The sequence below is a fragment of the Malurus melanocephalus genome, unplaced genomic scaffold, assembly GCF_030028575.1.
Source record: "Malurus melanocephalus ecotype Western Australia unplaced genomic scaffold, MMel_1.1 scaffold_77, whole genome shotgun sequence".
Taxonomy (NCBI): domain Eukaryota; kingdom Metazoa; phylum Chordata; class Aves; order Passeriformes; family Maluridae; genus Malurus; species Malurus melanocephalus.
This window is the reverse complement of record NW_026623309.1, coordinates 1139357-1150377: the sequence shown is the minus strand read 5'-3', so window position 1 is coordinate 1150377 and position 11021 is coordinate 1139357. Positions and strand designations below refer to the sequence as shown.

At 37.9% G+C, this 11021-nt stretch overlaps 1 protein-coding gene across 1 annotated transcript in view; it reads left to right on the top strand.

The window, feature by feature from the left end:
• LOC130574197 (uncharacterized) overlaps nucleotides 1-11021 on the top strand; it is a 66743-nt gene that overhangs the window by 8401 nt on the left and 47321 nt on the right. The window contains exons 7-16 of the mRNA XM_057367262.1: nucleotides 2041-2144; nucleotides 3609-3774; nucleotides 4008-4190; nucleotides 4845-4997; nucleotides 5378-5522; nucleotides 6946-7104; nucleotides 7844-7962; nucleotides 8955-9233; nucleotides 10219-10374; nucleotides 10819-11003. Coding sequence (XP_057223245.1) covers nucleotides 2041-2144; nucleotides 3609-3774; nucleotides 4008-4190; nucleotides 4845-4997; nucleotides 5378-5522; nucleotides 6946-7104; nucleotides 7844-7962; nucleotides 8955-9233; nucleotides 10219-10374; nucleotides 10819-11003 — 1649 coding nt within the window. The remainder of the gene's footprint in view (nucleotides 1-2040; nucleotides 2145-3608; nucleotides 3775-4007; nucleotides 4191-4844; nucleotides 4998-5377; nucleotides 5523-6945; nucleotides 7105-7843; nucleotides 7963-8954; nucleotides 9234-10218; nucleotides 10375-10818; nucleotides 11004-11021) is intronic.

Sequence of the window (11021 nt, the reverse complement as noted above, 5' to 3'; positions counted from 1 at the left end):
GCATTCTAATTGCTAGCTTCTCACTAGTTTCTTTTTTTAGAGTATGGCACGTCTGCAGATAGAAGGAAAAGCAAGCTTCTGTATAGAATAAAAGCTAGGCTTTCTTGTGTTTCTGTTAGAGGTGAGAATGGGAATCAAATTTGAATGCAATTTGTTACTATGATACTACAAATAGAGGAATTTGCAACGGCAGCTCAATTTCAGTGCAGCCAACCTTAAAAAATGAAAACAGCCCACCTGGTGAGACAGTTCATGCTGAAGCTTTATTATTAGTAAGTAAAAATAGCTGTTTCTCTGGGAAATTTTGTGTGGAGTTATTAGGTGGGAGTCAGCAGGTGTGAAGCAGAATKAAGTCAGTCTACAGTCTAGAATATCACCTGAAAGTGCCTCAGTSTGGCAGTTTTATCTTGAGCTGTACTGATGGTGATGGGCCACCAGGGCTGAGCAGCTGCTGCACAAACAGATCCTTGTGATGRGATCTGAGGGTCCCCAGCTCCCCACTCACACTGCCCAGAGTGGATTTACCTGCAGAAAAATGCACACAGGGCCCATGCTTTAGTATAAAACACAGTTCTCYGAACATTTTATAGACCATAAAATGTAATCTGTTTCACTAACTTCATAGTGACCAGGTTAGTAATTTATTTTTAAAACAGATCATAACAGTTACGATGGGATGGAATGGGATACAAGAGAATACATGTGGATCTATCTAAATTTTGGCTATGGAATTACAAATGTTAACAGAATTAATCCATAGATGGGGCTTAATGTATGAGAATAAATTTCAATTTGATGAAATTAATATAGTATGTCTAAATAGAATATAAGTCCCTAAAGAATAAAAACATAAACCATGTCTGTATTGGATCTGACAAATTATTCCCTCAGCCTGTCAAACAGCACAGTTTGAAATTACTCATACTTCTTACTGAAAGAAAGACAGTTTCTTTTTCCTGAAAATGTTTTGGCAGTCTTAAAATAAAATTCTGGCACTGGATTATTCCATGTTTTCATTGTTTTTGGGAGTAACTCCTGGAAGGAAGGTCAGGAAGTCAAAGTAGGCCTCTCACCAAACCTTTGCAAATGTAACTTAGTGGAATTAGACTTTGTGTGTATGATTTTTACATGAAGAAAACCGTTTTTTTTTTAATGAGAAATTTAGTTCTATGTCTAAGCCTTTCACATCTGAGGTGAGTAAAGGATTGAGGTGAATCTGACATAGACATGATTAAAACTTAGGCATTATAAAGTTTGTTTAAAATGAACATCCAAGGTATTGTATTGAACATTCTGCTGATTTTTCAATTCATGAGACCTATCTTCTTTMTTGAATTTTGGATCAGGTCTCAGAGGAGCACATCCACATGCTATTTAACTTTTAAAATACCAGGTTAAATAGCTGCTGTTGTTGTATGTTGTAGCAAGTCCTCTTATCCAGGGAGAGCAGCTTTTCTGCTTTTGTGTTTCCAGCTAATCCTGTGCTGCCTGCAGAGGTAAGGGCAGTTATGCYTGGGCTTTTCCCAATACGATGGAATATTTTCACACAGCCCAAGGGTTCTCAAGTGAAACTTCAAGTGCTGCCCAAACTTCAGTTAAATGATCTTTTGCGTACATCTAAGATTAATGTACACTTAGCTTGACAATTGTTTCATTTGTGTCAAAGCCATGTCAGCAGTTCTAAATCAGAATCTTGCTATACAAACTCAGAGAAGATTGTGACTTTCTGTTCTGGACTGTAACCACAGTGCTGCATTTTAGTTTATTATTCATTTATATGCCTGTGGTGTGCGTGGTGGTCACTGAGCAGTGTTGTGTGAGGGACTGACTGACATCCAAGAGTCAAATCCCTTCTCCACAGATGTTTGCAGTCTGGAGACAAAAGCAAGTGAAGGAAGGAATGTAAGGATGCAAGGAAGYAAAGTGGATTTACTCTCAGGGTACAGTGTAAATCAGTGGCAATGCCAGTATAACATCTTGTGCTCTGTTCTCTGGTTTCTGCACAGCAGAAATATTACAGTTGTGGTTGTGCACTTACAGACTGCAGACCTTTTCATGACTCTCGTGTTTRAGCTTCGACATCTTTCTCTTGAGGCCTTAAGAGCACTATGGCAAAGATCTTCATTTAAGTGCAGAGACAACTGGTAAGGCTCCTTCAGTAATTGYGTTCAAAAATACACAGGAAAGAAATGTTTTGCAAATATTTAACATAGTTAAATGTTTTAAATTTATGCCCAAATGCTGGATTTAAATTTGGAGCATTTTAAAAGAATAATTTGTGTTGCAGATCTTGTTTGTGTAGTGGGATGATACTCTCYTCACTGAATGAATGTTATGTACAAAATAGATGTTTTTGTCCCATGCCCATTCTCACAGACGCACTTCCTGTTTCAGAGGCAGTGTGAATGGGAAACCTGAGTCATGGTTTGGGTGGAAATCAGTGCTGCTTGTTTTAACCTTATACTGACATTTGTTGTGTAAAAACTCACCTGGATCTGTGCCTTCACTGCCCTTAGTACTCATGGGGAAGGGGAGACAGATGTTAGCCTGGGAGAATAAATGTGGTGGAGCTGCATCTTTCAGCAGCAGCTGGATCTCAGGATGGTTTATATCAGTTGTAGAACTTTAACTTTAAAAATCAAGGCCCCACTCCTCAGCTCTTTGACCTAATGGTTTGAGATGATCAGAATACTAATCCAGTATTAAAACTTTTCTCCCTTCACAAAGCTGAAAACAATGAAACAATTATTTTCCTTGATTTCAGTACAAAATGTTATCAGCCTGTTTGAAATTAATCTAATGCCAGGTTTTATGTTTGCAATATTTTTACTTGATGCAAAAGGGGCACRTTTTGTTTTGGGTTAGGTTTATTCTCATCCTTTGACAAATAGTCATGTTAATATTCTTCGGTATTAGACAGTATTTAAACTACTCTGCCTCTTTTATRTGTACCTTTAGACTAATTTTGCTCATGACATGGTTATTAAATTTAGGAGTGAAAAAGGATCCCATGCAGACTCTGATACTTTTGCCCCATTTAGCTTAACTGCTTTCTGGTTAATGCAAAAGTGTCCTTCCACCRATATAGGAGGTAGGCAGAGAATAATTACTGGGGGACTCTTAAGAGCGGAAACGTGTATTTTCTGTCATGCTGGTGTAAGCTTTCTCATTAAATAAGGTCTAAAAAAGTACAGGAAATAAAAGCTAGTCAATTTCATTTTAATAATTTAATTTCTTACTGCTATTATAGGTGAAATAAAAGGAAAAAAAAATCTTCATAAAGATTAGTGCATTCAGGTACCTCAGTCTTTGGAAGTTAAACTTGGGATATGATTCGGCTTAATTTTCAGAGAAAGCAACTGAATGTTTACTTGAAAATCTGTTTAGATACAGTTGTTGAAACACCAATGCACTTCCATCATGGCCTGGTTTAGGCATATTTCTGTAAGGCCGCTGAACCAGCACATAATATTGATTTCTGTGTAATCTGGCATTTGCCAAGCCAAGACTTTTATTTACTCTGAAAGAAGCACAACCTCAATGTATTTATGTGATTCGTGAATATTTTGTTCATTTTAGATTTGCTGTACTTTTTTCTTGTGTTACAGGCAACCATTAATAGATGCTCTCCCATCTTGTGCTACAGAGGCATGTGTTGTCCTAATGARAGATCTCATAGCTTCTGGAGAAGTTGAGGAAGATAAAGTAGAACATTTCTTCTGGTCGTTTGCATTCATCCCTAAACCCACCTCGGGCATGATTGAGTCTCTTGCCGTGAGTGGTTTTGCTTTTTCTTTTTTAATTTGTAATGAATCTAGGTGGCTCATAATTTTTGTATTTGCAGAAATAGWCTTTTTCACAGATTTATACAAACTCTGTCCAGTAATTTTGTTGGTATTGAATTTTAGCATGTAAATATTTTGGTATGTTTATTATCTGTGGTATGTTACAATAGTCATTGTCATGACTTTTCTGAAACACCTCGTTCTTTGTGCGGTTGTTTGCAGCCTTTGCTGAAGTCACCCAGAGCAAGCCAAAGCTGCTTTTTGGGAGTCACTGCTCTCATYCATAGGTTTTGTTCAGCTCACAGCTCCTGTGATGATGTACCTGCTGTGCAGAGTGTGATGAGGACTCTTGGGAACTTTCTGGGGGGAAACTGTGCTGTGCAAGATCCAGAACATCTGAGCAAGGTATTGGTTCTGCAGAGGCATATGAAGTAGTGCTTTACTTTTCTGTTCCCTTAATGATCTAGAACTTGTTTGATGAAAATGGTATTCATTGGATTTCGAAAGCCATAAATACAAGATTTGTAAATGAATCGCTAGGATGGGCTGGCAAAATTTTGTAACTCAACAAGGACAACTATGAGCATGCGTATTCTTGTGTGTGGAAACAAGGAAAAGTCTTGGGTCTCATGATGAAGCAATGTTTTGGCAAATAAGTATTTTAATTTAGTCATTGTGTCCGCAACTCCATGTTGAATCACTAAACTGTCAAAATATCTGTCAAAAGGGACAAAATATCAAAGTAYTTGAAAAACTGTTCCAGCACATAAAATGTGCGACTTTTGCTTTTCTGTTGCAATGCAGGTTTTAAAAAATGTTTTTGTATTCCACCAGGTCTAAACTGGGTTGTATTTAAAAGTCCTACATGGCTTTAGAATAGAACAATGCTCTGTATGTATCTTGTCCTCCCAGTAAAGCCAAGAGTAGTTGGTTCAATTGGGGCTGCAGTAAACTCCTAAATGATCAGTAATCATTTTAAACACGAAAATGTTAATGCAATAAAATTCAATGTACAGCTGACAGCACATGGAGAGCTTTCTGTTTGCTTTGTGTTTGCAGATGCAGCTGGTGTTGAAAGCCATTGGAAATGCAGGACTGGCAGCAGCTTCTCTGGCTCCTGTTTTGAGCTCGTGTGCTTCCCTGAAGAGTCATCCAGTGGAAATCCGCCTCGCTGCTATCCAGGCGTTCCGCCGCATTCCCTGTTCTGTCAGGGTAAGTGATTTACTGCCAGAGGTCACTGATGGCCTCCTGGCATTGCCACAGATTTGGGATTTTTTGGAATAGTTACAAAACACACAAACAGAGAAGGAACAGGTGTAAAYGCRTTCCAGCAGAGCCCCTCTGTGGTTRGAGAAGTGGGTAGAACCACCCAGATGAGCAGACCTAAAATGTGCTTTGCTGCAGTTGAGGAAACACATCCAGGAGCTGAGGCAGTGCTTGTGACTTCTTAATTAGTCACTTCAGTTCAGTGCTGTAAATGTAAATAAAAATATCTCTTTGTGAACAAAAAACCCACCTGGACCTGAAAGTGCATGAGGTGTTCCAGGGGAGCAAATCATAATTGTCTTTATATTTTTATCTTTTTCTCTTAGGATGCTACCTTAGTTCAGTTGTATCAAGCAACCAGTGAAGATGTGGAAATAAGAATTGCTGCTTATTATATAGCAATGAAATGTCCACATGAAGAGTTATTTAAACAAGTGCAAAAGACTTTGCTGAAAGAAACATCCAGCCAAGGTCAGCCGCAAGTGTCTACTGAAGTCTCACATGTTCCTAATTGAGGCTTCAATGTGATATCTATTTTGCAGGTGTAATGGTATCAATCTATRTAAATTTTTATTTAATCTCAATGCTTTGTAGATWRTTTCTAAATGATTGTATGATTGTGACATTTTATATTGAAATTGTGATACTGTTAGTTTAGCRATAGTCAGTAAGGAAYGATTTTTCACTTTTCAGAATTAGTTCCCTCTACTGGCAGCATTTCATTCACTGAATGCTCTTGAGAAGGATGTGTGGAACAGCTTTGATGCTCAGTGCATTAGAAATGCAAATGGATAACTGCACATTGCATTTTGTTATGTCGAGCAAGAAACAAGTGGCAGGRAAAAAAGTTGCAATATTCTAAAGTGATTACACCATGTTCAGTGAAGAACGCCTCTAGACTAATCCTCGGCATTTACATCCGTCAAGAAGAAGGAAACATGAGAAGGGTATTTATAAGATTGTTTGCAGGCAGCTGAAAGCAGGCTCTGTCTGCACTGYCTGGATCCTGGCCAGCTCTCACTCGGAGCTGGTATCCATTTTCCCAGGATGTTCTGTCCGGACCAGAGTATCCTGCAGCGATTGTGAGTTCAGGCTCAGCATTGTGTTCACCTGATGATGTGGCTTGTGGTTTGGAGAGGCCTCATTCCTCCTTGTTTACAGTTCAGACAGAGGGAAATTACATCCACCTCCAAAATCCTGTCAAGGTGTACCCTCAGTGACTCCTCCCTGTGACTCTGTGCAGAAAATTTAATTTGCYTGATTTATGAAAGAGCTCTACAAGTCCATCCAAAATTGTTTTAAACAGTTTATTGCAGTACTCATGAACATTCTTAATTTCTTTCCTTTGTCTTTGRTTGATGTGAGAGCTAAATAATTTCTATAATAAACTTTTGAATAACAAGTGCTTTTGAAGGCACATGTTAGTTTTTAGTTCCCACATACAGAAAATGAAATTGGAAAAGAAGTTGTGTTGTGAAAAATGCAGTCACATCAGTATTCAGTGTCTGTGCATTGAACTAACACTGGATATCTTTTTATCTCAGAAGACAAAAGAGCCTCTATTCAAGAACCATACTCCAGAACATATGGGATATATTTGCCCCCCATGATTCAGCACATACATGGCCAGAGAGTGAATCCACACAGTGTCACACAGAAATATTAATTCTGAATCACAACTGTTTAATTCTGTATGCCTTTTTTAAAACGTGCTGTTCCAATAGGTGCATCAGACTGATTTTAATCATGCTGAAAGTGAATGAATTCTGTTGTGATCAGGGGAATGGCTTAGAATGAATGGTGTACAAATAAGTAAAAATATTTCCTGTAACTGTTTTTTAAAGTGTTGTAATTTTTCTCTGATTTCCAAATGCTTTTCTGTGTTGAATTTTAGTGGGCTCCTTTGTTTGGAGTCATCTCTCTCAGCTCCTGGAGACAGATGATCCATTGAAGGTGCACCTTCGAGATTCTATTCCTGATGAAATCCTTAGCAGAGATTTTGACCAGGAGACATGGAAATACTCCTCATATTCTGATGTCACGTTTCACTCAGGTATGTGGAGTTTTAGAGCTTAATACTTTGTAACATGGATAATGAAAATCCCACATAGTTTTTCTGACCCTTTACATCTTGCTCTGGASAACTTTGATTTTTATGATTTAATACTACCCAAATTTGTAAATGGAAGCTTGATTCTGCTTTGACTTTAATTGGAGTATATTAAATATATTTCCAGCAAACCAGATACCATGCACCTTTGCCTCTTGTGAAAGAGGACCAAGAACCAATGAACATTTAAGATTATTTTTGTGACCATCAACTTTTAATTCCTTCCTTAGTTAACTTCCTTTGCAGCAACAGGGGATTGGGGCATATTTTTTTCTCCTGATTCATGTGCTGTCCTTGGTATAACAAAAGAGTCCAGCTTGTTCCTTCCTGGTTTGCTATCTGTTCATTTGTTTTCAGCGAAAATACTAGATGAGACTTTTCAGATTTGATTTTATGTCCACTTCTTCCAATGCATTTATGTATCTTATATATTATAAATACTTTCTTTTTGATCTTAGTGAGATAATATCCAGTAAATATGGAATTCCAGTAAGCAGAAGTTGCTTACAGTAACCTGTCTTTTTGGTGTATTAAAAAGTTAAATAGTTTCACCTATTGATAATGATTCTTTCACCATCTTCTTATTGAGTGGAGTAACAGTTTTCCAAATAATTACAAGTTTTGCAAAATATATGAGAACAGATGATCTCCACTGACAGACACCTGGTATTTTCCATTGCAGCTGGTGCAGGTGCAAATATGGAAGCATCAGTGGTCTTTTCTCCCGCATCTTTTCTACCACGATCAGTCATGACAAATTTGACTGTTCACCTCATGGGACAGGCTATAAATCTACTGGAGGCAAGTTTTATGGATTTTTGAATTGTGAGGGTTTTTYATCACCCTCCTCAAATGACTCTTGGTGTATTGAAGCAAAAGGAAGCATTTTCTGTTTTCCTGTTTCAGTTCCTTTAGCAAAGTATGCTTTTCACTGCTTTAGTACAGTTGCCTCAGACTGGTGAGTCCTCTGCAYAATGGGCTTAGTCAAAATAAAAGCACTGTCATTCTGCAAGTGCCATGCACTAGGCAAGTGAGTTATACRCAGTTCTTGCTGATTCCAATGAAACATTAAAGTCAATGCTTCCTGAGATACTGCTCTACCTCCTGTTTAGGATAGTATGATTCCTTTTCTTGATTTACAGTGGAAAATKGATTGGCTTGGGCACACCATTCCTTTAATACAGGAGATAGACTCATTTATACTTAGCGGAAGTCATCCAGTGCCTGGGATATTTCAATGACCTGCCTGTGACCTCATCACTTTTAGCAGTGCCTCTGCTGTGCCAGGTAACAATGTGCACATGAAAGAAAGAAAGAATTTAATGTTGCCCTCAGATCTCAMGTCTAAGCTCACAAGAAAACAAAATATATTTTTCAGTGTCACATTCCCTGGATTCATGTGTGTTAGTAATWGTGTTTTAAGCAAACTTCCAAACAGAATCCTATTTCAGGAGCATGAAAAGAATGTGTTAATGTTTTCCAAAATACTACTTTTAACATGCCAAAATAGCAGTAGCCCATCATGGTGTAAATGAACCGCAGCACCTGAACAAAAAAGGATTTTTATTTTGGACTGAGCTTTACATAATCCTAAAGGAGGATTTAATATTGAAATATCCAGTATTGAATGCTGTATGAGGTAGAGTGCTAAACTTTGTAGACTGCTATGATCTGGTGTGGCAAATATTTTGTGTTGGTTACATCTAGTTGTAAATTTGATTTCCTGCTTTAGAACTGGCCATACTCTGTACGTGTCACTGTTAGGCTTTTCACTGCTGTATGCTTTTCACTAGGTTGGTGTACGATTGGAGAATGCTGAAACTCTCATGGAGAAGGGTTTTGGTCCAAAATCCTCTACTTTCAGTGACTATTTTTTTGGAAACACTAATGAAGGAAACCACGAGTCAGAAACCCCAGTGGAACCAGGGAAAGTCAAGCAGAGGAACCTGACTTTGAAGCGATATAGCCCCTCTGACCATCTTGTGACCAAGTTTGGCAAGCCAAAGTTGAGAAAAACAAATCAAAATTGTCTTGGTAGAAAGTATAGTAAGATGAATGAGTTAGTCAAAAAGGTAAGTGAATCTGCAGTCCTGGAAAAATTAATGRCATTTCCCACTCAAACACAGGGCCYCRTCTCRCACTGGGCAATTGCTCTGGRTTACTGTGACTCCTTTGCTTAAAGCACATGTAATTTATTTTGCTCACTTGTAGAGAATTTAATAGCTACACAAAATGCAAAGCAGCAAGGAGCCAGATTTTTCATTTTTTTCAGATTGTTTTATTGTCTCAAAACAATGACACTCAGCTATGGGAGTATGTTGCCTGTGTTTTGGGCTTCCTCTCATTATTTTGAGCTCTGAGCCTCTTTATGCTGATGTCCTTTTGTTATTGACTGCTGTGCCACTGTAAACAGCTGCTTGATGTTGAGTTCCTGAGTCCTCTTGTTTGCAATCTGACTTCCCAGTTTGATRTCRRATGTTACACTGACCTTTTGGGAATTTATCCRTTTTCAGAGAGAGCTATGTTTTATGTACATAACAGGAAAGTGCTGAGAATTTATTTCAATTGTTGGTGTATTAGCTGGAAATCTCGGGGACTAGGACACATTTAGTTTTTCTTAGATCATCTCTTCTTGGAACTCACCTTCTTAGAGTGTTTTTGTTAGAATAAGCTCACGATCATGTGTTCCGATGTGATATCATAGAATCATAAGAAGTGAAATGTAAAATTTGTATTGCCTGGCAGTTTATTTAGCAATCAAGGCATCCCTAATATTTTTGAGATTGTGTTTTTCAAATCTTCACSTATTTGTGGGTATGTATTGCCATACTTCTCCTTAAGTGCTCATAGTGACAGCCAGCGTGTGTGGTATGGAGCTGAAATGCAGCTGGARAGAACAGCTGCTTATCCAGAGTCTAATGTGGTCTCCAGAATATTTGTAAAAGGGAGCCTATGTCTCTATACTAATAGCACAGCCTGCATCGAGGAATTGGTTATTGTGAGTTTGAAAGGAAATTATTACACCATTCCCTTTGATTTCTTTCTTTATCATRTCAGTTCTCTGGGAAAAGAGGAAGAAAGGAGGCACTGAAATGTGAGCTAAGCATGAAAATCTTTGGRAATGAATTTAGCTTCCTAGACTGTGAAGATTTAAGAAAACAAATGAAACATTATTCCTTAAATGTGGCTGAGTTGGCTGTCAGACTTTTGAAGGTAAAAGGAACCTTTTTTCTATTTRAAAGTAAATATCTCGAGAAACTGCTTTCTGACAGATATGTAAGAGATACAGAATATTACTTTTTGTTTCTCTAAATTGAACTCCAAAAGACTCAAGTGTATATTTGGTTTGTACAGCATTCAGTACATTAGACAAGGGCTTGTTCTGCTCTTTAATGGTTCTTATCTCTTGTTTCTCTCATTCAAATCCATTGATTTTTAAATGTCCTGGGGCAGGGCTGATGTCTGACTCATGCCATGGCCAGATGCAGGCTTTGGGCTGCTTTCTTCTTCATGTCCCAAATCAGCTCATGTAAAAGCACTTTCACAGCAGACAGATGCAGTCATAAATTATATCTGGAAAAATTCTTGAATGCTGACTTCATTATGCAAAATAAAATTCTGGGTTTTCTTTGGTTTTTTTTTTTTTTTTTACCACAGGGGCAGGAAGTCCAGTTTAATAAAAGGATGAGTTTGGCCACCGAAGAATTGCAGTTTCCAGCAATTTCAGGCTTTCCTGTTCAGTTGGCAGTCAATGCCTCAGCAGCAATCAACATAAAAATCAAAGGGAATGCGGATTTCAATCAACAGTCCAATTTCTTTCTAAATGGGTATATCAAGCCAAGGTAATAACTGCTGCCAAT